The sequence below is a fragment of the Eleutherodactylus coqui genome, chromosome 3, assembly GCF_035609145.1.
Source record: "Eleutherodactylus coqui strain aEleCoq1 chromosome 3, aEleCoq1.hap1, whole genome shotgun sequence".
NCBI lineage: Eukaryota > Metazoa > Chordata > Amphibia > Anura > Eleutherodactylidae > Eleutherodactylus > Eleutherodactylus coqui.
Window position 1 is genome coordinate 28,331,628 of NC_089839.1, and position 25,664 is coordinate 28,357,291.

Consider the following 25,664-nt stretch of genomic DNA (forward strand, 5'->3'; position numbering starts at 1 on the left):
CACCTTCACGCCAGAAATGGCCTTGCTTTCCATGTTCCCAGGTTCAATAGCCCACTCTAAAGGTTCCCTACTTAGATTTTTCGTCCTGGCCATGCGCCAGATAATCCCCAGAAACTGAAAATCTGCGACAGCCCCCTCAAGATTGATGTGGCTGGAAGCGTTAGACCACTTAAGGTATATGGAGGAACTTTGCGCAAAAGACGAAATGAGACACAACAAATATATCTTAACGTGGTTGACCTGGAACCAATTCCGACTCTCCCCTGACTTAAATGCGTGGCTCGACAACGGAGTTCTGCCCGCATCTACAGCCACCTCCATAACCAGCTCCATCAACCCATAAACCATAATCCTACTGCTATCTACCTGAAAATAAGGGTCGCCTACTCCCCACCTCCCACCTGTTCTCTCTCTGTCTACCTAAAGCTCCCCCCCTTCCCTTTTTCTCTCTCTCCTTTCTTATGTCTGTTGTTTTTTACTCGTTAGATAACTAATTTCTGGCCCACCAGGGCATACAATTGTTATAATAGTCTTGTTTATACAGAAAAACAAAGAAACTGCCTTAGAGACAGAGAACGTGGATGGAAAATGAAGACAGATTGAGTATATGATAATTATAACTATGTTTATTCATGACATTTCTCCACAATGTTGTAACCGATGTTTATTCATGGCAGACTAAATAAATAAAAAATGTTTGAACCATAAAATTCTTTATCCTGCATATTCATATTTTGTTTTTCTTTTGACCAATGGTAACAAATGAATTATAATAGATTTGATGTGTTGTAACTGAATATGTGCCCCTATAAAAGCCGATGCATGTCAATCAACAGATTTTGACCACATCAAGTCGTGTGTGGTTTGACAAGTTATTTCCTGGCCCGTATATACTTCTAACCAATATGAGCCCCAGAGGCATATCATAGCAAAAATTATTTGCACCAACATACACAAACATACGTAAGCTTTATTAAGGACACGAAGAATTAAAAACACTTAAAATCAAAACAAGACTAAACATGTCTCACTCAGAAAATAATTTATCTAAAGGCCCTTTTATATGGAATGAACTGTTGGGCACATATACCCTCCCAGCGATAATCAAACCTGTGCTTTTCACAGGGATGAGCACTCAGTGACTGGAGGTAGAGCGGGATGGAGATTCACAATGAACAGGCAGTCATTCCTAAGTGAACGACTACCTGTTTACATAGGCTGATCTTTCATTCAATTTTCTGTTTGCAGAAACTTAATGACAAACAAGAAATAAACTTACCAAATTGCTCCATAAACTACTAACATGGTTACTAACAGTATATTTAGTGGAAGTGTTTTTATTCCAGGCCCGCCTCTACACGGGCGCTGGTTAGTGTCCTACCTGAGGTGTTTGTTCAGACAGCGGACTGCAGTCAACTAAGTACCTCTGTCTATAAATTCTGTGTGAGGCTTATTTACTTCTACCGTATACTGTGTTATATACATTGCTCTTTCCATTTGTATTAAACATGTTCCCTATTCTCCATCTAGGGACAGATTTGGCCCCCTAGGTTCCTACTGTGTGGCCGCCCCTATTGGAGCAATGGCCCTGCTATATTGGTTAGGGGTAGCGTTCCCATCCTGGTATATCTGTTGCTGTTACTTGCCCTATTTTGTGTTCCATACATTTTGGTGTTATAATGCATGTCAATATTTATCCATTGCAGACATAGGTTACATCTAGATCTGACCTGTTGGGGAGGCTCTATACTTGAGCCATACACGAATGTAACAATAATGAACAGGGAGTGGTCCGGAGGGGCCCAACACTATACGCATGCACAGAAGGCCGGCATCTGGTCCCGGGGGACCAGATCAGCGGGGGACAGCACGAAGGATGGGGGTGAGTACACTCAGCTGCCCCCGTAGATCCGTTTCATGAAAGCAGCTGAATCTTTTTTTCACTTTATTGCGATCGGCGCTATCCATTGGACAGCTTTCTTGTATCTTTTCCGGCTCACATAAAATTTAATGAGCAATATGTAGTAAACAGAGGAAATAGGCAGTGCTGTTGCTTCTATGGGACCCAGTAAGTACATGACTGACATGCGTCCCCAGCATAGCAGAGCTGTTGGATCTAAGCAGACCCAAAGCAGCTGTACTAGATGCAGATGGCATGACAGTGGGCTGCTTTTTACCTGTAACTGGGGTTCCCATGGATGCCCCAATTATAGTGGAAAAATGCTAAATAGAAATGCCGTTTATGATGTCATAGGGGAACATGTTAGGAAAAGATATATAAAAAAATACTAATAAAAAAATGTAAAAAAAAAAAAAACACACACACCACACCAATCTTGTAATGCAAGACTATACAAAGTATACATCAAAATGACCAAAACAATTAACCCATTCTCATACTTTATTAACATTTGCAATTTACACTAACATAAAGAACTAAACAAAAAACCCTTTTTATTTTATAACTTTTCATACATATTACCTCTAATAAAACAAAAAAAGTAACTTAAAAAAAAAATGAAAGGTACTCAGAAACAGACTTATGCATCACTAAATATATACAAAATGCATTTTTGTAAAACAAGAAAAGAAAGTTATGACGGTTGAATCACCCAGTGTGCTAAATCTCTAAAAAGTGTCAGGTCACAAAGGACCAAAACACTCTGAAGAGGTTAATCTAGATCCAATGGGCCCTATGTTTTCCAAAGGGTGCCTGTACACGCAACATTAATCTGTAGCAAAATACAAATGGAGCTCCACTGATCACCGGCCTGTACACGTTAATTCAAACAAGGGGATGAGTTCATATGCTGGCCAGCAAATCAACAAAGCTTCGCCTGCGTTTTACCGCGGAGAAACCCTGCGTGTACGGGAACCCAAAGAGTAGCTTTTAACAATGTGGAATGAGCCAAATCTTTGATTTAAGTTAATGAAGTCTCATTCCTCAGTCTCCTTATTGTAGAGTCCTACTCTTGGGAAATAGACCATAAAATAAAAAACATGGTCCGTAATACTGATCATTATCAGATGACAGTTTTGTTTGCTGCATAGAAGGAGAAAGTAAAAGGGGCGACTATTTGACCTCATTCACACTTTAATATGCAAATGCTCAATCAGCTTTAGTTGCCGCATACAAGGGGTAAGGCGATGACTGACACCCATTCCCATCAGAATGGTGGCTATGTTTTACAGTCCTGCTCCTGATTGTGTGGGCACAGTGGCGGTGTGTACTCAGTCTGAGCATTATAATTGTTTGGCACAGGTCCTTTGAGAGTCCTGCCTGCACTGTCCTGTTATGCTATGGCTCCTGTAGGGGGCAAGTTATACATCAGAAGGCATCCCAAGAGTCTGATCACACATCGCGTAATAAATCCACACCAAAATCCACCTGCGGATTTTCATACCAAGATTAATTACAATGTATGAATAACTGCTGTGAAGATCTGTAGCATTTCCACAACAAATAGAGCATGCTGCGGATGTGAAAGTTTGTAGCTTGACTATCTTTCACTGCTGATTTTTTTCCACTATAAGTGGATGGGATTTCTTAAGACCCCATTCACTACACTGTACTATTCATTGCCGCAGAATTTCAGCTTGCATTCTACAGTCGAAAGTTGGCACGAACTACATTTAGTCTGAACTCATCTTTAGGCCAGGTTCAGACAAGTTACAGATGACATTGCACTGTATGTTATCAGTATTTGCCTCAGTGCTTGCTGCCATTTGCTTTATTTTCTGCAGAGCAAATATGGATCCGTTTTTGCTCAGTAGAAAATAAAACGAATAAAATGCAAAAACAGAGGCAAACAGAGACAAAAGAAGGTCATGCTGGGTTTTTGAAACACAGCTATGAAAAATGCAGCCACATGAGTAGATATATAGATTTACATTAGCTACATATTCTGCTTCACAAAAAATGGGCAAGAGTTAAAATATGCTCATTTGAAAGCGGTCTTAGGGCACCTACCCACTTGCGATTTTTTTTTCCTGCGATGTTTTACGTTTTTTCTCAAGAGCAATTAGTATAGAATGTGTTCTTGTCCATCTGGGGTTTTTTTCCGTTTCGTGGGTTTTTTTTCACATAGGAACTGTCAGTTGCATATGTCTCCTTATTTTTCTCTTAATGCACCCAACGCAAGTGGGTAGGCGCCCTTAGGCAGCAGATCCTACAAAGAGGTTCCACGATTGGAACATTTACAACAATCTGAACATTAAAATGACTTCTCTCCTACATGAGTTCTCTGATGTTCAATTAGCAATAACTTCTTACTAAAACCTTTCTCACATTCAGGACATGGATATGACCTCCCCTGTGTGAGTTCTCTGATGTCGAGCAAGAGTTGATTTCTCACTAAAACATTTCCCACATTCAGGACATGAAAATGGCTTCTTCCCTGTGTGAGATTTTAAATGATTTGCAAGAGAGCTTTTATTATTAAAACATTTCCCACATTCAGGACATGAAAATGGCTTCTCCCCTGTGTGAATTATTAAATGATTTGCAAGACTGCTTTTATTATAAAAACCTTTCTCACATCCAGGACATGAAAATGGCTTCTCCCCTGTGTGAATTATTAAATGACTTGCAAGAGATCTTTTGTTATAAAAACATTTCCCACATTGAGTACATGAAAATGGCTTCTCCCCTGTGTGAGATTTTAAATGACTTGCAAGACTCCTTTTATTATAAAAACATTTCTCACATTCAGGACATGAAAATGGCTTCTCTCCTGTGTGAGATCTTAAATGTCTCACAAGATATGATTTCTCAATAAAACATTTCCCACATTCAGGACATGAAAATGGCTTCTCCCCTGTGTGAGTTTTGAAATGAGCCTCAAGATTTCTTTTCAGACTAAAACATTTCCCACATTCAGTACATGAAAATGGCTTCTCTCCTGTGTGAATTTTTAAATGAGCCACAAGATTTCCTTTCAGATGAAAACATTTCCCACATTCTGAACATGAAAATGGCTTCTCACCTGTGTGAATTTTTAAATGAGCCCCAAGATTTCGTTTTACATTAAAACATTTCCCACAATTTGCACATGAAAATGACTTCTTTCCTGTGTGAATTCTCTGATGTTTAATAAAATCTGATTTCTCAATAAAACATTTCCCACATTCAGGACATGAAAATGGCTTCTCACCTGTGTGAATTTTGAAATGAGCCTCAAGATTTCTTTTCAGACTAAAACATTTCCCACATTCAGGACATGAAAATGGCTTCTCTCCTGTGTGAGTTTTAAAATGAGCCTCAAGATTTCCTTTCACATGAAAACATTTCCCACATTCCGCACATGAAAATGGCTTCTCCCCTGTATGAGTTTTAAAATGATACGAAAGACTGCTGTTATAATTAAAACATTTCCCACATTCTGAACATGAAATTTGCCTTTCATCTCTGTCAGTTCTCCGGTGCCAAGAAAGATTTGATTTACAAGATTTAGAAGAAGGTTTCCTCTCACTAGCACCATCAGCGGATAGATCTTTGCTGTGAAGGACTAAGGGTGCATTACGGGTTATTGAATTAGGTTGTGTAGTATTATCTTCTACTTCATTTAGAGATATGAGGTGTTCATGGTGGCCTCTACTCCAGTCTTCACCTGGAGTAAAACAAAATAATGATTTTCCCCCTATTTTTCTTTTTTTCAATTAACCAATCAAGCTTTATTTAAACAATAGCAAGGCAACATACTAAAATGGAAATACAAGAAAGGCCTTCTGCACACAAGCGGAAATTCTGCAACAGGATTTCCCGCAGAATTTCCGCCCATGCATGCTGCCATAGGAGTGCATTGGATAATGCAGTCCTATGCAGACAGCCGTGTTTTGACCGCGTGAAAACTCGCCAGTAAACTAATCCCGGCATGTCCTATTTCTGTGCAAGCCTCACAATACCCACACAGAAACGTCACGGCTGACGCGCTGGCTCAGCATTGCGCATGTGTGGCTGTGCATCAGCCAGCACATCGTAGTGCAGAGGGAGAAGACGCCGGACGGGTGAGTATAAGCTCAATACTGGGGCACGGGTCGCATCGTGCTGCAGGAATTCTCGTAGCAGAATCCAACTCGGCCGTGTGCAGGTGGCCAAAAATAGTATAACATATGATAAGTAAATCACTTGTAAATATATAGAAGAGACAGATGACAAACAAAAACATCATAGTTTTTGTAAACGCTTTGTAAAGATTGCAGAATATAATTTCTAGTAGAGATAGCTAAAATTTAAAGGGGTTTTCCAGTAAAATACTATTGATGACCTATCATCAGGATAAGTCTTCCAAAGTTGATCGGCCGGGGTCCATCGCTCAGGACTCTGGCCAATAAGCTGAGCAGGAGCATACTGTCAGCTCTGCAAATACACAGAGGCTGGATCGGAAGCCTCTGCGCCGACCTCCATATAGGCACTTAAGGCATGGCCCCCATTGATTTCAGTGGGAACTGTGCCTGCAGTTACAAGCACCAGCCTTTACACAGAGTAGTGTATTTGCAGCGTTGACAGCATGCGCCCGCTCAGCTAATCAGTCAGAGTCCTGAGCGATATCCAAAATATACTCATTGTAAAATAAAAATCAAGCACCTAGAAGGAGTTGTCAGAATGTCCCGGTGGCCATTCAGGGGTATGTATATTTCAGTTTATTATTTTAATGCACCTAGGCCTATTGAAGTGGAGTTGTCTGGGAAATGGATAACGCCTTTAACCACTTTTTCTATATTCTGTTCATTTTAGAAGGTGGGCTAACATAAAAAATAGCAATAATTTTTTTCTTTTTACGATGTTCTTGATACCAAACCGTGTAGCAAAAAGCATTATGTTGTTTCAATAACTCCCATGTAATGGAAATAGCATAGTGGCTGTGCTACGCTGTTTCAATAATGCCCATTCACTTCAATGGTAGTTATGGTAACACCCAACTAGGTGGACGGGAAACCAGCCATGGGTTTCTCATCTAACTGGGTAATGTGACAGCCCCTTTAGCCCTGTGATCATATCTATCAGACATGTATGGCATATACTGTGAGTATAATATTACATATTAAATGGGGCTTTCCGACACTAAATTATTGATGACCCATCCTCAGAATCGGTCACTAATAGTTGATTAGTGAGGGATCAGCTGTATAGTGGCTGTGCCTGGTATTGCTGCTTCATCCCATTCACTTGAATGGGATGGAGCTGCTCTGAGGTCATGTGATGGAAAAATGTGATGTCAATGGCCTCTTTAGTCAGGTGATCAGAAAAGATCCCAAGTGGGCAGACCCCCACCAATCAACTATATTGAGAATAGATCATCCATAGATTAGGAGAATGGAAGAATCATGAATAAAGAAATATAAATTAAAAGGGGACTTGATGTCTTTCTAGAGCGAAAGGATATAAATCTTAGGTTAATTGTTAATCCGGGTATACAGATTGGTAGGAACTATCAGAGGTTAATCCAGGGATTAGTCTGATTGCCATTAGGGAGTCGGGAAGGAATTTTCCCCCCAAAAGGGTTAATTGGCTCCTGCCTCTTGGGGGTTTTTTTGCCTTCTTCTGGATCAACAACATAGGAGAATAAACAGGCTGGACTAGATGGACATTGTCTTTATTTGGCCTTACATACTATGTTACTATGAAAAGGGCTTCATAATTATCACAATCACACTCCGCTCACCAACTACTTCTCTTCCTGTTTTAAAGTCTGCTGTCTGGATTCTAATAAAACTATCTTCCCAATAAATTCACAGCCTGCAGACAGTGCAAGTGTCGCCTAAAGACATGGTGTGTACCCCATGGGGTCCATATAACACAGGTTGAGGCACTAAATGAGTTATAGTAATGATCAGGTGGAAGATGATATTCTGAGCTTCCCATTAATAGAATACATTCAAACAAGATTTATGAAAGGCTCTTACCGTTCACCGACACTGATATGGGTTTATCGAATCCACTCATTGTTAGTTCAGAACTTTCCTGCAAGAATCCCACAAAAAGAGATGAGAAAAAAAAGACCCCTAATTTATCTTATGTCCATCAATATTGTGCACTATCGACACTCCCCAGCATTAACTGAATAAAACTGTGGACCACCATCAAATTAAAACACTTCACCACGGACTCCTCTCCTGGACACTGAAAAAGCAGGATATGTCTTACAGAGCTCCTGCGCTGACTCCTGGCCCCAGAGACATCAGGACCCCTTTGGTGCCCTGAAACAGCTGTAGATGATTGATATCCCCATACTTGTTTTGGGGACAGCCCCCCCACTCACTGCCCATGGAGGATCCGTGGAAGCACGGAAAACAGCAGATGCCGTGAGGACCAGGATGCATCACTTCCCAAGACTTCTTCTGCGGTAGAGGATCCCGGTAAGCCCCCATCTCGCCATGGCCCCTCGATCAGGAGCCCCCGCCATGCTAAAGCCTAGCAAAGCCGTGGCCTAAATTTCTGGCCGCCACACGTGGGGTATCTCCGCTGGTCCCCCGAGGGGGTTGAAGATTACCATGGTGCCACTCTACCATCGGAAGGACCCTGCTTACCATTCTGGGTGAATCCGCCATCTCCACATCGCTCCCCCGGCACAGCCTGGCTAGTTCTGGAGCCACAATCTGAATTTACAGCCACTGTGGACGTTGCAGTGACTCAGCCACTCCACCTCCCAAGCTACCTCTGATGGCAAAGACCTCTGGCGACCTCTGCTTGCCCGCCGCTCCCGGCTCCCCGCGAAATGGACCTTGATCTGCTGTGGCCTAGCAGTGCATAAAGCCACGGCCTAGAGTTCGGACTGACCTGCATGTTGCCTGGACTCTTTGGTGTCCAGAAGAGGCCATTAAAGAACTGAAGCACTCTTCACTCTTCCCCTGCTACATTGGGGGATTCTGCCACTGTGACCGCGCCGCTACCTGGATGCCGCCTAGTTGGCTCCGTAGACTTGGGGCCCCGACTGCTGTGGACACTGCGGGGGTCCAAACACTCTGCCACCTGGACTGTTTCTGGTGGCAAAGATTCTCTGGCAAATTACGTCTGTTACAGCTCCTGACACAAACACCTACAGTGCAACTAAATGCCAAACGAGGCCTAGTGCCAATCTGAGCCATGGCCTGGATTTCTAACTACCCGACGCATCGCAGCAGCATCGCATCTGCACTGACAGGAATTGGAGGTAAGATTCGGCGGAGGGGGCTCACATGGTCCACCAAGAAGAAACACCCCGCAGCCAACTGCTGAGATCCACGGTAGTCAAGAACCATAACACATAGCCTGGGCCACGTCGGTCCCCTATTGCTGCCCTAACAATTGATATTGCTCTGGACTTTTGACAAACTGGAGAAGGGAGGCTGTACCAATAAGGCCGCCTGCACACATGCGGAAATCCCGCGGCGGGATTTCCCACGGGATTTCCGCCGCTCAAAGCCTGCATAGGAGTGCATTACAATACGCACTCCTATGCAGACGGCCGCGGTTTGGCCGCGCGAAATGTCGCGCGGCAAACAAACCGCGGCATGTCCTATTTCTGTGCAGGGCTCACAGAGCCTCGCACAGATCCGTCACTCACCCGGCGCGAGTGAGTACGCGCTCGTCTCTGCAGGCGCTCAGGTCGGGTTCCGCGGCGAGAATTCTCGCCGCCGGATCCGACCCGCTCGTCTGCAGGCGGACTAAGAGCACAATATAGCAAGACAGATTAAACCCCCATAGATCGACACCACTGTAGACCATGGGAGAAAGTGCTGGCCATGATTCAATCTCTTGGGGTGCCACTAACATGGATGGTTACTGCATAATTATCAGATGAGAAGCTACTTCCATATTATCAACCTGCTGATAACTCTTCATTGATCTTAGAGACAGAGTGAAATTTTTTACCTTTGTGTACACAATCCGTGAAATCCCTAGACCTGGAGAAGTCCAAGTATGGACAAATACCTAAATGAACGCAGCTCACCATGAGTAACACGCCAGCTTTATTCGGGGAAAAAAACCAGCAACGAAAACAAAAAAGTAAACCATCTAAAACTGCTAAAGAGAAAGAACACAAAAGACTTTAACAGTCTATGTCCCTACAAAAACCTCCCTCACCCCGTGCCATGGCTATAACCGATTCTCACTCGGAGGAACTGGACACCTCTTCCTCCTCTTCACAGGCCTCTCCACCGGCCGTTGGGGCCTCTGACAACATGGAGGTGGCGCAGGAGGTGTCAGAAATCCTTCTTCCTTTATTTGATAGCAGATTGGAGACACTACATAATTCTATAAATTCGGCACTATCGCAAATCATGAATAACACCCAAAGGTTGGCCAAACTGGAGATGAAAACTCAAAATGTAGAACACACCATCACAACTCTGGAGGCCTTGCTTCAGAGAAGTTAGTCAGAGACTGAAATGCTCTGAGAGAAGCTCAACGACTTAGAAAACGGACAGGGTGGCAACAATCTATGTTTTGTCGGGTTACCAGAATAAGTAACCTTTATCCAACTTACAACATTTTGTCGCCCAAATATATGCATTGGGCGACAAAAGAAGCTGTCCTAAAAGCTTACAGGCATCAAGATGAACTGCTAATTTAGGGAGTGAAGATCCTATTGTTCCAGGACTTTTCCGTGGCGGTCTCACAAAAACGCAAGCTATTTACCCTGATATGCAAAATCCTTCATGAAAGGAACACCTGCTTTCAGCTACTATACCATGCAAAACCTTGTGTCCAAGATAAACAAAACTTATGAACAGTGCCTCATATAGGGTAGTAGTATATTTTATAGTGTAGATAATACTGCACTCACCTGGTGCGTGTTGGGAGAACCCTGTTATGGGAAGATCCACCAGGCACCTGTGTCCGAGATCTCATTGTATAAATCCTCATCCACCATCCAGTCTCCTGGAGAGATGTCTTGGAGAAAAAAACTCGCTGGTATCCAGGGAGCTCTAAGTAGTATACGAGTTATAGGTACAAAAAGAAAAATATCTCTGTGCTCCACGGGATGGGATTTAGTGAAAAGTGCCCAAAGGTTCTTTGGGCATTTTTCACTACAACCCCAACCTGTGGAACACAGAGATATTTTACTTTTTGCACCTATACCTGGTCTTCGTGTCCAAGATAGCAACAGTTCCCTCCTTTTCAACACTCCAGAGGAAGCTAGAAGACACATGCATTTAGAGGAGGCTGGAGAATGAGGCTAGCATAGAGGAGGAACTTTATTTCCGGTTTCTTCTTCACTCACACTCTAAGTAACATGGATGTGGCGACTCGTATGTCTAACAAATACTAATGTTTATGTTACTTGTTATTATATTCTTTTTTCCATGTTCTAACTTGACCTGCTTGACTTTCAGGGAATGGTTTAGTGATAGTAGTGGGAGGCCCCCGCGGCACGGCACAAGTGTTATTCCATTGTACCTGTGGCTAACTGTTGTCGAAGGGTTCAATGACAAAAGTGAGGCACATATCGAGATATTTATGGCTAGATCATGCACCCTATTATGCCTACAACCACAGAAGAAGTAGAAGAATTCCAAACAACTACAACACTACGATTTCTGTCCTGGAACGTAGCAGGACTTAATACACCCGCTAAGCGGAAAAAAGGCATCACACACCTAAAACGTCACAAAATAGATATCATCATTTTCCTACAGGAAACACATTGGAAGCAGGGAGGAGGGGATGATCTACGGGCACCGAGGATTGACTCATGTTACACAGCTTCACATATGCAGTCACACAGAAATCTAGGAAAATTCTAAGAGACAATGCATTAGTTAGGTGCACAACTAACTGCATTAAGACAAAGACTGGTGTTTACAAGTAATCACAAAAAAGTGGCAACATTAGCAGGCATCATGAGTACAAACTGGATGACTTAAATAGGAAGCCTAATTACAAATCCTCCCAAGCTGAGTGGAGGAGCCAGCCACAGTAACCCTGTGACTGCTGGAAAAAACAGAGTCAAGGGACTGGACGATGCCCTGGTCTCCTGGACCTAACAACAATCCACTCAATAGTTCTGTCTGACCATGCACCAGTTACATTGGAGCTACAATTGGACCCTTCCCGGAGGTTGTCGCAGTTCTGGCACTTCCCCTCCTTCCTGTAGGAAATGGAGGATTTTAGGGAGTACCTGAGACTCCATTGGAAGAAATATACAGATGATAACAGGGAACATGAGGATGACATAGCACTGTTTTGGCAGGCCTCAAAGGCGGTAATTCGAGGCCATGTCATAGGTTAATGTTTCCCATAGACGCAGAAAGTTTCATTAAGAATTTGCAGCACTACATACCTCCTTGCTGATGGTGCAGAAAGAGCATATTGACTCCCCAAATAATAACTCATAATAAATATTTCCAACAGTCAAACATCTCCTGGACACATTTGTACATACTCATGCACATTGGCAACAAAAAATACATTTTATAGATGGGGTAACAGGACAAGACATTTATTGTCTAACTTGGCCAAGTAGCGCCAACTGCACAGACCAATCTTTGCCCTAAAACACCCTATTACTGGCAATTTAATAACCAATCAAGAAGAGGTGGCCCAGATACTATATGACGACTTTGATGATCTCTATAGAGCAGAACCATCTAATACCCAAGACATACACACTTTTTTAGACACAGTAGGCCTACCTACGCTCTCAGACAAACAAACATCCTTGTTAGATGCTACCATACGGGAAGAAAAGGTGCGAGGAAGCAACAGCAGGGTACTATCGGCAGAATACTATAAAATACTTTCAACAGACCAAGTGCCAACACTGACCCAACTTTACAACGCAATGAACATAAATGGTACTGAAATTGAGGATTTGGGGGACTCTAGAACTATCTTACTTCGCAAACCTAACAAAGACTCTGCCGACCCACGTTCATACAGACCAATAGCTTTACTAAATTATGATTACAAGTTTCTGTCCAAGATACTAGCTATCAGAGATACTGATAGGCTTCAATTTATTCTCCCCTCTATACTCATTCCATCGCAGAAGGGCTTCACACGTGGAAGAAGTGCTTTAAAAAATATCAAAACTGCAACAGCGGCAACAGTTACCGCAGAAAATCCCAATCGTCCGGTATTGATGCTTCTACATGCCAAGAAAGCTTTTGATAAAATGGCCTGGTCATTTTTAAACACAGTACTGGGGTGGCGTAGCTTTGGACAGACTTTTGTAAATTACATAAACACGATACATACAAATGCCACCAGTACTCTCACAGTTAATGGCCTTAACACCCCAACCATTGACTTATTTAGAGGGGCCCGTCAAGGCTGCCCCCTCTCCCCATTGCTTTTTAATTTATCCATAGAACCATTGTTCAGGTACTTAATAAATACCCCACTCTTTAATGAAGCCTGCTATGCTGATTTGGAAATTAAGGTGGAAGCATTTGTAGGCGACATATTTTTGATAGTCAGCAGCCCCAAAGAGACACTGACACCCTTATTGCAAGAAATCGAGAGAATCGAAGAGCTCTCTGGCTATACCTTAAATTGAGACAAAATGGAAGCATTACTAGTAAAAGGATCGGCTAAACTTTTGTGGATGGCCCAATACCCTTTTCATTTGGAAAAGCATTCCATACAGAATCTGGGAATACAGGTCAAAGGATACCCTTCTAAATTATATAAAACAAACATTGAACCCTATATTTAAAAATTGGAAATTACTTTAAATTTATGAAGAACTTTGCAGAGTCCTTTTTGAGAAGAGCTAATCTTTTAAAAATGACAGAATTTCCCCGTCTGCTATACATCCTACATTCTCTGCCCAGATTTTTAAAACTAAAAGACATAAAAAGATCAATTATTTATACAGAAACTTCATTTGGGGTGCGAAAAGACCGTGCATAGCTCTTAAAACATTACAAAAACATAAAGTCAATGGTGGAATCAATCTCCCTCATATAAGGGACTACAATGTAGCAGTACAGGCTCGCATTATTCATGATTGGATATACTCCCAGTCAAATTTTACAAGCAAGCTGCTTGAGCAGAAAATGTCTGGCCCAATACAGTCACAAAATATCCTTCACCTCCCTACGCAGAAGTACCAGAGACTGAAGCGTAACCCCCAAATACTTGCGTCTTGGAAGACGTGGGACAAACTACATCGCGACAGTCATGCATCCCCACATATATCCCCACAACTATCTTTTATTAACAACCCCAACTTTCAGTACAATAACCCACAAAACATTTTCTTTGATTGGTGGGCTCGAGGAATTGACTCGATGGACAAACTGCTACACAAGAAAGAAAAACGCATTTTGTCACATGAGGAAATAAAAAACAGAAGTTCCCTGAGCTGTCAGTTCCACTATTTTCCTACTTATAGGCTAGGCCCTATATCCAGGGACTCTTGCCGCAACTTAAGGAGAATGACTGGACACAGACAGGTGTCACATGGACTTCTAGGATGGTGGGTGTGCGGGGAATGATATCCAGGCTGTATAGAGCAATACGTAATATGCAGAAGCAGAATGACATTGACTTAGGGGTTGGAAAATGGTCTCTGGACAACAAAAACCCAACTCTCACGTTGATCATGGAATCGTTGTCTTCGGCTTACAAATACTTGCCCTCGGCCAGGTTCCTGGAAATGAGACTACAGGTCATCCACAGGTCTTATCTAACCCCTGCAAGTGGGCATCACATGGGAATCTACCCTACCTCAAATTGTTTTAAATGCAAAGCACCAAATGCCAATTTATTCCACAGTTTATGAACATGTCCCCAGATCCAGGCTTTCTGGTCTCGAATTTATGAGTATACCACTGCACATTTGACGAACTTCTGTCCACAAGAGCCCTTGTGGGCAATTTCTGGATAACTTGACCCAAGCTATAGCACTTTGTGGCGGCATCAGGACTGAGGGCTATCTTGCAGATGTGGATACAGCCGACAGCCTCTCCCTTTAAACTGCTCCTGGGCAAACTAACATAATTGTTTCAAATGGACTGGGCTGAAACGTCGCTTTTCAAAGAAATAATGGTGATGCTGATCGGCAGTCAAAGATTGCTTCATGCTATATCAACATATGTACTGGTCAAGCTATTAGACCTTAGAGCTTTTAAAGATGTCTGAATCATGGTTATGATGTTGGATATGTGTCTCAATTGATTAATAAAAACATTAAAAAAAAGAAATATTTCGCCTTAATGGAAACTTGAGCAATACCTCCCAGTGTTACTGGGATGTGGAACTACTAGTTAAAAAATATATACATTTTTATCCAGGAGAAGGAAGAATATCCACTCAAGTAAATGAAAACTAACTTACACTGATGTGCCAAAAGTCATTGTTGCAGGGTCGCTGCCAAGTTGACGGAGTCTGGTGCAGGTTTTAGACATGGTTCCACACCTTTTAAATTAGCAGGTGTAACGTAATCTGTTCACATCTGTTGGTGATTAGCTGGCTATTTAGCTAGGATGGATAGGAAGCTAAGGTGCTGTAAATTGTCAGTTGCTCGCTGTCTGAGCTGGCAGTTAGTGGCTCCCGTGAAGAGCGTGGTGTCCACGGTTTCTTACTCTGGATGGCTCTGTGTGCTGTGGCTTATTCTACAACAACTAAGTGCTGTGTTTTGCTTTGTTTTGTCCTTCATCAGTTTGGCCAAGTAGGGTTACTTTGGTCCCAGGAACAAGTGCAGGCTCGCATCTATCGACGCGATCAGTCTTCCATGTTAGCAGGGCCCTCTCCCTCGTTGGTTACGTATTTAGGGAAATACTTCCCATTTATTATTTGTTTGTTTGTTTTGGCTGCCGCACTGTGAGCAATTATTATGCATGTCTGCGGGTGCTGGTCCATGACGTCCTTTGCAGACATAACAGTCATGAGACAGAGACTAATATCATGTAAGATGCCCTATAGCCTTGTGAAGTGTAGTAACTGGACTGGCATTGATTTCACAAGTGGACAGTAGACATGTAAAGGAATATTGAGTGCCGACTGGATAGCTACCCATAGCTCTAGGATATTTGTAGGTGCAGTATATCTGTTGCAAATGGATCTCTCCACCGCATCCCATAAATGTTGACTGGGCTCATGTCAGAGGAATGTGCAGGCCACACCATTAGTAGGAACTCTCCAGAATGTTCTGCAAATCAATTTTGGACAACTTGTGTCCGAAGGCATAGCACATTATCGGACTGGAATATCACATCATTGTGATAAGCAGTGAAACAGAGCAAGCACTGGTAAATGATATGTTTAGGAAGATCAGTAGACCCATTCCATACCATGAAAACAGCCCCACACCAACAAAGAACAACCACTAGCCTGCACAGTCACAGGGCTTTGTAGCGACAAAAAATTGTGTTATCGCCGCCAAAAAAACACAGTGATATCGCACAGAACATTGCTGCGATTTCCTCTCAGCGATATCGCTGTCACCCGTGTAATAGAGGCCTTAAAACACTAGAAACCATTTGCAGCCGCTATCGCTCACAGCCCACAATAACCAGATGACAGAGAGCACATAGGATACTACACTGCTGCCGGAGAAGATTAGTAGAAAGCTCCATTACATCAGTATGTAGAGGATTTACAGAAATCTCAGTTTTATCTACCTGATGATCCAGTGGGACATGTTCCTCTTCCTCTGGACAATCCTGGGAATATAGAGGACTGTGACATCTCTCTGGGGGATTTCTCTGACTGAATCCATCTATAGGAAATAACCAGAAAGTGAATACATTATATATCTGATGATCGGATGGTGACGATACTAACTGTCCCTCAAAACTGTCCCCTGCAATCAATGAAGATCTCCTCTTACCAGGTGATGTAAGGGGCTGCTGATCCTCCATCATGACGTCCTTGTACAGATCCTTGTGTCCTTGTAAATACTCCCACTCCTCCATAGAGAAATAGACAGTGACGTCCTGATACCTTATAGGAACCTGACACACACAATATACCGTCATCCTCCAGACTCCTCCCTTGGCGGTATTATATAATGTCCCCCATTCCCAGCAGCGCTCACCTCTCCGGTCAGCAGCTCAGTGATTTTGTGGGTAAGTTTTAGGATCTTCTGCTCATGTATCAATGAATGAGGTGAAGGCTCGGTGATGGGGCTTTGGGTCCGGCTCCATCCTCCTGACACACGAGGGATTACACACTCACCGGATCGCTTCTTCACTACTGTGCAATCCTGTGGATGGTGAAACACTGATCACTACATGGAGGCTAAGAATCCTTCACTTTTCCCATCATTCCCCAGTTTATTAGTAGAGATAAGAGTGACATCATGTGAAGCTCTCACCTCCCCAGTTATCCAGTAGATGATCTCCAGGGTGATGTCTAATATCCAGGCAGCCATGTGGTCTCTGTCCTTCTCCTTCTTTGGTGGGTCATTGATAGAAAGGACCATGTCTTCGTCTGTGAGAGTCCTCTGTCTAAGGAACCTGAGGGCGACAAGAACATCTTCCATGAAGGGTCTCACTACTAGGGAATTATAGATGATTAGTGGCAGCATACATTGGAGTTGATTTAGCTATAAAGGAGTCTTATATAATATCCTGATCACTAATCTGGTATATATTAGTCAGCTATATAGCGAGTTTAGGGCCACACAGTTTATACATCATCAAAGGTCCTAAAGTCACTAGGATATAACATCTACAGATAAATTAGTGCACTGCCTCCAACATACAGATGGGACAAGAAAGTAGGCAGATCCCCTCGGTTCCCCTTTGTTGTCCGTCTCCTCATTACTTTCCATAGAGCAGATGAATGTGGCCGAAGGCTCGTGAAGAACACACCTCTCTATTAGGGGGCATTTACAAGGGCGAATTTCCTGAATGATTTCTGGACCTACCTGCACATGTAATCAGGAAAGCATTACATGAAGCTCAGCCTGACTCCTCCCACGTGTGACTGATCCAGTCCAAGAATTGGTTGTAACTCTTTAACTGCTTGGGCACAATTTAAGAATTCCTTTATACAGCAGCCAGACAATCCAGATGGAGCTCAACTCTATGTAATCCCAAATCACAGCAATATCACAGGAGACGCCACAACACAGAACAATGGCCAAGTGTCTGTCCATTTTCAATATGGTAGATCCTGTTCAACTCTTATGATATCAGGGATATGGCCTCAACGCATCTCCCCAATCAGATGTCCATCAGCTTTCCTCATGGGTCCAGGATCTGGCCTCAGCATCAGATCCTGGCACCTTCCAAATAGCTCACTCCCTTCAGCTTCATTCAACTATTACCCCCAGCCACATGATCTCCATCTTTTCACAACACCATTTATGCTGAACAGGGATGATATTTGTAATTATATGCCCTAAACATATGATGAAGATAGATCCACCAGATCCTGTGACCCCCTCCCCACCCACATACTATAAATTATTTTGTCAGTCTGCCTGGGCTATTCATTGAGCAAAACTACATGATGCCTCGTGTGGTGCAGAGTGTTAAGGCAGCAGAAATACAGTCCTAAATTCTCACTCAAGACCTGAAGGTTGTGGATTCACTACCCGCATGGTTCAGGGAGCCGGCTCAAGGTCGACTCAGCCTTCCTTCATAGTATGGATCTGAGAGATTTATGATATAAACATATACAAATATTTTAAAAAAAGTTTTTTCCCTTTCCTTTCTCTTAAGACCCAATGTCCATGGGCGGATTTGTTTTGCGGATCTTTGGGTCTGGAAAACAACCGCAACATGCTCCATTTGAGTGTGGTCCCCAAACGGACGGCTTCCATTGCAATCAATGGAAACCATCTGATCCACAATCCATGGCCCATCCGCAGTTAACATTGTGGACATGCTACAGATCCTGCAGGAAAGCAGGAGTTTAAAAAAAAAAGACTGTACTGCGTATGCGCGCCAGATGGCACTTCTGCACACATCGACACTACAGAAAAAAGAAGATCCGAACAGGCACGCAGAAGACCTGGAGAAGTACGCAGGGTCACCAGCCACGGATATAAAAATACATAAGGCACCTACAATAGACCTACCCAAAATAAACCCCAAAAATCTCCAACTCCATATTTAGTACTCTAGGAATCTCAGACTTGAATTCAAAGATCATTTTAGACTCTTAGCAATAACATATACCCCCCCCCCCCCAACAATCCTTTTTAACACTATGTAGGGCTGAGAAGACCCATCCTCTCAGATCACAATTATGATAATCTCTGAAATGTGATATTTGTTTATCGTACACATTTTTTATATTAATAATCTGTTCAGCAATTCCTCCTTTCAAAAGGTCTAGACGTCCTACCAATATACTGACGGTTACAAGGATAATCAATTAAATATATAATGCTCTCACTATCACAAGTGAGAAATTGCCTGATGTAGTCATTGACCCTAGATTTAACGACTACCGCTCTCCTCTGAAAACTAATTCTTTTATCATTTACACATCTCCCTCACCTAAAAAACCTAGCAGAGAGAACTAAGTTGTAGACCTAACTTCCCTCTCAATTTTTTTCACTGTTGGTGCCGGCGCTAAGCCCAAATTCGAGGCTCTAGTAAATACCCTGTTTTCCCTGAAAATAAGACATACCCTGAAAATAAGACATAGCATGATTTTCCAGAATTTTTGAGGATGCAAAATGATTTTTCAGGCTTTTTGAGGATGCTTGAAATATAAGCCCTACTCCAAAATTAAGCCCTGCTAACAGTTAATTAAAAAAGTCAATTTAAATAGTGTCTAGGCAGCTATACATGTAAAAAAGTTAAACCTTTTTGAACAAAAATTAATATAAGACACTGTCTTATTTTGGGGAAACACGGTACTATCGGCAGTTTCTCTAGAAATATCGGACTCAGATTTTATCCTCTCCCAACAAATGCTAATGCCTACTAATAACCCTTCTAATATGCCTATGATCAGTACCATAACATATAATAAGTTTAACTGAACCTTCCAGTTTAATCAGATCTTTCTTTCAATTTGATTTATCCTCATTAAAGGAATTGTCCCGCGCCGGAACGTGTTTTTTTTTTTTTTTCAACAGCCCCCCTGTTCGGTGCAAGACAAACCCGATGCAGGGACTTAAAAAAAAACCGCACAGCGCTTACCTTAATCCTCGCGCTCCGGTGACTTCTTACTTACCGGTTGAAGATGGCCGCCGGGATCTTCTCCCTCGGTGGACCGCAGGGCTTCTGTGCGGTCCATTGCCGATTCAAGCCTCCCGATTGGCTGGAATCGGCACGTGACGGGGCGGAGCTACACGGAGCTGATCTCCGGCACGAGCGGCCCCATTCAGAAAAGAAGAAGACCGGGACTGCGGCGATTAGACGCTGAAAATTAGACGGCTCCATGGAAACGAGGACGCTAGCAACGGAGCAGGTAAGTGAAAAACTTCTGATAACTTCTGTATGGCTCATAATTAATGCACAATGTATATTACAAAGTGCATTAATATGGCCATACAGAAGTGTATAGACCCACTTGCTTTCGCGGGACAACCCCTTTAATGAGCTTCTAAATCCAAACCCCTGACTTTTTTCACTGAGATAAACAAAATGCCCTCAGAATATCCTTTATCTATAAACTGCTTTGTTGAATTTTCAGCTTCCATTTCAACAACCTCTTCAAACAGCGATACTGGATCAGTATTCCCCCAATAGCCATGGAGGCAGATGATAACTAATAAACAAAACTAAACCATTTATTGGCTTGGGCTTATGGGAAGTATTTCATTCCACCTTACCCGCACCACACTTCATTTCCAAATCCAGATTCTGAACCTTATTCACTCCAGTATTGGCTGTGAGCTGTAAATTATAATTGCTTACATTAACCTCATACAGAAATATATTCAATTCCACCGGGATACCAGACCAAACAAAAATGAAATCGTCAATAAAACACTTCTATAAGACCAGGGCTACGTCCAGATTGGGACGTATGGATTTATGTTCCCAAAGCCCCATGAATAATTTGCATAACTTGGTGTGAAACTCGTACCCATGGCGGTCCCGGAATGCTGGTAATAGTGGAACCAGAACAAATATAATTATGGGTTAATATAAAATTAATCATTTTTAAAATAAAAGTTACTTGTTCCTGCTCAGTTCCACTACTTTTATTCTCTAAATGAAATTTAATTCGCTCTAATCCCTGGTTATGTGTTATCGATGTATACAATGTTACCAATATTCTATCACTCCTCCAGGAAGACCTGTACTATCACATACACGGACGCCGTGTGCGCAATTCCTCACATACTACTATGCGGACACCAATCACCACCCCACTGATATCATCACCTTTATAGGGTTATTCCCATCACACAGAGTAATGGACCATCACTAGGATATGTCATCCCTGTGTGGTGTGGGGGGGGGGGGTGTCTGACTATCGGGACACCCGATCCTGAGAATGAAGGGGCTGCAGCTGGTTTAGCGCTGTGTGATAGGAATATAACCCCGGAGAATAGTGACTCTTCCAGGGGTCGGAGAGCAAATCTCACCTTCAGACCTCACGCTGTGTGAGCAGGTGGATCAGCACTCTCTATGGTTAGTGCTGCCCCCTGCTGGCCTGACAGGGAGTCACACGATTTTTTTTTTGCCTCCCTCGCCCAGTCTTCCTGTGATATACAGTACTATGTAAATGTTTTAGGCAGGTGTGGAAGAAATGCTGCAAAGTAAGAATTTTTTTCAAAACTAGAAGGTGTGATTGACTGATTGACTCCAAATATATTCAGTAGGGGGACAACAACCCTAAACATCAGAAGCAGAAACCAAAAATGGCAACAGCACACAAAATAAATGTACTATAAGGCTGGGGTCACACGGGCCGGAATCCCGCTGGAAATCTCGCAGTTTGGCCGCAGGAAAAACCGCGAGATTTCCGCCGGGAGAAGCGCCGTGGAAAAAAAAGCGACGGCTTTGAAGTGGCACGGCCGCACGCTCTTCCGCTACGGCTGGCCCGCCCATAGAGGAGAGCACGGCCGCAATGGAAAGAAAAAAGATTGGACATGCTGCGGTCGGCAAAGCCGCGCCGCAGCCGCGGTTTCAGACGGATTAACTGCAGCGTATTGGCCCTCCCGTGTGGACAAGATTTCTGAGAAATCGTTTTGGCCGCTCAAGGGCTCTACAAGTGTGCTATGGGGCCTAAATCTCCTTCATGCTAAATTTCTGTTCTGAAAGCCACCGACTACTCCTTTCATTTTGGGCCCCGTTGTGCATCCAGACAAAAGATTAGGGCCACAATGGGTATGTCTCTGAACACGGAACAAAAAGGAGTATCTATTTTGGGGTGCAAGTAATCATTCATGTGTGTGCTATACAAAAAAAAGCAGTTTTTAAAATGACAGAATTGCCAAAAAAAGGAAAATCACATTTTTTTCCTTTGCCTTTGCTTGAATTCATTCAAAAACTGCAGGGTCAAAATGGGCAGTACACCCCTAGATAAATTCATTAGGGGTGTAATTTTTAAAATGGGGTCACTTGTGGGGGCTCTCTTTGGTTTTGGCCGCTCAAGAGCTCTACAAATGTGCCATGGGATCTAAAACGCCTTCAAGCAAAATTTATGTTCTGAAAGACACCGACTACTCCTTTCGTTTTGGGCCCCGTTGTGCATCCAAACATAAGATTAGGGCCACAATGGGTATGTCTCTGAACACGGGAGAAACAGGGGTATCCATTTTGGGGTGCACGGCTTCATTCATGTGTGTGCTGTACAAAAAATGCTGTTTTTAAAATGACAGAATTAACAAAAGAACGAAAATCACAATTTTTTCCTTTTGCTTTGCTTGAATTCATTCAAAAACTGTGGGGTCAAAATTGGCAGTTCACCCCTAGATAAATTCGTTGAGGGGTCTAGTTTTCAAAATGGGGTCATTTGTGGGGGTTCTCTTTGATTTTGGCCGCTCAAGAGCTCTACAAATGTGCTATATTTCTGAACACGGGAGAAATGGGGGTATCCATTTTGGGGTGCAAATCCTCATTTTCATGGGCACTATAGGAAAAAAATATGTCTTTAAAATGACATATTTGCAAAAATATAACTTTTTATTTTTTCTCTAAATTTAATTAATTCCTGAGAAAAACTATGGGGTCAAAATACTCATGACACCCCTCAGTGGATACATTAAGGGATGTAGTTTTTAAAATGGGGTCATTTGGGGGGGTATCTATTTTTCTGATACTAATGAGCCTTTGCAAACTTGGCTTGGTGCAGGAAAACAAAGTGTTCCTCAAAATGATGAAAAAGTAATGTTAAATTTGTACGCCCTCTAAATGTTTAAAAAAAACACAAAAGTTTTTCAAATGTGCATTCAGAATAAAGTAAACAGATGGAAATATATATCTTATAAAAAATTTGTACAGTATGTTTGGACATATTTGAGATATTACAGTTGAAAATGTGAAAAAAATGACAATTTTTTCAAAATTTTCCCAATTTTGGCGCTTTTAAAAAATATACACGAATTATATCGGTCTCTTTTTACAACCAAAATGAAGTACAACATGTGGCGAAAAAACAATGTCAGAATAACTTGGATATGTAAAGCATTTACGGAGTTATGCTACGTTGAACGACGCATGTCAGATTTCCAAAATTTGGCTCTGTCACTAAGGCGCAAACAGGCTTCTTCACTAAGGGGTTAAACAATGCAAGGTTCTTGGTATATAATTTGATCAAATTACTTTGGCCCATCTACCAACGTCCAGGTGACCAAGCTTTCACAATGGTCCTAACGCTAAAGCCAGGTGGTTTAGTCTTAACCCCAAACATCCAGCCAATGTCATTAAGACCTATCTTTAGTGTAGAGAAAAAGCAGGAGTCCTGGAAATTATAATATGGCTCCACAGAGCCCTGATCTCATCACCCAGTCTGTCTGGGATTACATGAACAGACAGAAGGGTGTGAACAAGTCGACATCCACAGACATTCTGAGCTTAGTGTAGTGGCCCGAAGTATATATATCTGGCCCCTCCATAAATGTCATGTCTTTAGTGTAGATGCACAGTGCAAATTGTCTTGTCAGTGATTATGTGTATTGCACAGCTGCAGCATATGAGAGGTTAATGTCTGGGTATGTCTGGGAAATGTAACAATTTATGTTGTCACATGAGTATGGAAGATATATGTGTTTGCAAGGTGAGCAAGTGAGGCACTCTACTCTATTCAAGTAAATTGAAGTCAGTCTATCTGTCTGGTCAGTGGATGCAGACTAGTCTACCCATGGAGTATAACATCTGAAAAGAGTGTGAGAGAGAGGAGAAAGACTTGTCTAGGCCTATCCAATATGGAGGAAGCAGAGTGATATCTCAGCTGCTAGACAATATCCCGTTTCATCCCCAGTTGGCGTAGAGACCTAAAGTGATCGTGGAAGGATGGAGAGTGTGCAACAATAGACAACCAAACCGTGAGTGTTGGCTGGTAGAGAGTATGAGAGTGAGAGAAGTCATCCGGGTGATAACAAGGGCTGTATGCACCAAGATACCCCGAGTGGCCTCCCTGCCTCCTCACAACTAGAAGTTGTCTCAAAACCCATCCTCCATGACAAGAACTGTTATGTATTATCCCTGTTGAATGTTACAGTAAAGAAAGACTCTACCGACTGTTCCTCGTTTAGTCTATTTAAAGTACAGCCCTGTGTGTGTGGACCATTTGTTGCACCATCATCTTAGTTCACCGCAGTGGATGGAACGGTGGCATCACCCCTGACACATATTGAAGAATCCTTCCATAGTTTTATACAGGTAATCGCACCACTAGCGTTGCCTGGAGAGGCCTGTCACAGCCTTGCCAAAGGGTTGCACACATCCCTCAGGGAGGAGATGGTAGTGCCACCGTGACATCCCCAACATCTACCCCGCCATCTCCTAAGCTGTGGGCCCTGTGCCTTGGTCACTGCATTACTTCTTCAAGATGTTTCAAAAAACCTCGCTGCTGGATTCCCTCAAGTACTGTGTGTGAACGGATCTATAAGGGGTCAGAAACGCTCTTTTCTCCTTAGGGAGAGCAATAACCCGGAAACAGCTGTATGTACATGGAGTCTGGCTTTGCTTTTGATTCCCAGTCATTGTAACAAGACTTGTATAAAAAGTCCCACTTTGACTCGAAGGAATGCTGCCTTTCAATAGGTGGCACTGTAGAGGATTTATTCCATCTCCCTTATTAACGGATCTATAAGAACTGATGCTTTCTTGAAGGCAAAGATGGTCCCGCTGAATAGTGATTTCATTTAGATTTCTCTTATGTTCAGTAACTTTGTATTTTGTTAGGGTGCTTTCACACTTCTGCTGGGGATTCCGCCTTCCTGCTTTGCTCGGGAGCAGAAAAAGGGAAACCCCCAACAGCCGAATGGTCCAGTCTCTGGATGGAGTCAAACAGCGATGTGATTAGGTGAACAGTCTTGCCACCTGAGGCTCTTAAAGTGGTTTAACCCTTGATCTTCAAAAAGGCTCTTGGAGGCTCCTTGTGTGCAGTGACCTCTTCTTCGGCTTCTGTGGAGCTTGTTGACCACTAGATGCTTCAATGATGTGGAGAAGAGATTTTGCTCAGTTTAAGAGGGAGCATATTATTGGGATGCAAGAAGCTTTATGAACGTATCAACAGATTGCCCGCCACCTGGGCCATTCTAACCAGACTGTCAGGAGGTGTTGGTACCCTTGGTTGTGTGAGGGCACACAAGGCTACCGGTATTAGGAAACCTTCAGCAAACCAGAGGATTATCTGATCATCCAAC

At 42.7% G+C, this 25,664-nt stretch overlaps 1 protein-coding gene and 1 long non-coding RNA gene across 2 annotated transcripts in view; one reads left to right on the forward strand and one right to left on the reverse strand.

The window, feature by feature from the left end:
- Positions 1 to 25,664, reverse strand: part of LOC136620531 (zinc finger protein 420-like) — a 254,703-nt gene that overhangs the window by 154,735 nt on the left and 74,304 nt on the right. Inside the window, exons 8-11 of the mRNA XM_066595378.1 lie at positions 16,971 to 17,138; positions 16,764 to 16,887; positions 16,555 to 16,652; positions 7,906 to 7,963 (exon numbers count right to left, since the gene is read on the reverse strand). Of these exons, the coding sequence (XP_066451475.1) occupies positions 7,906 to 7,963; positions 16,555 to 16,652; positions 16,764 to 16,887; positions 16,971 to 17,138 (448 nt within the window). The remainder of the gene's footprint in view (positions 1 to 7,905; positions 7,964 to 16,554; positions 16,653 to 16,763; positions 16,888 to 16,970; positions 17,139 to 25,664) is intronic.
- LOC136620554 (uncharacterized) lies at positions 1,539 to 4,597 on the forward strand. Its single transcript, XR_010791154.1, has 2 exons — positions 1,539 to 1,882; positions 4,295 to 4,597. It is a non-coding gene; the product is annotated as an uncharacterized lncRNA (long non-coding RNA).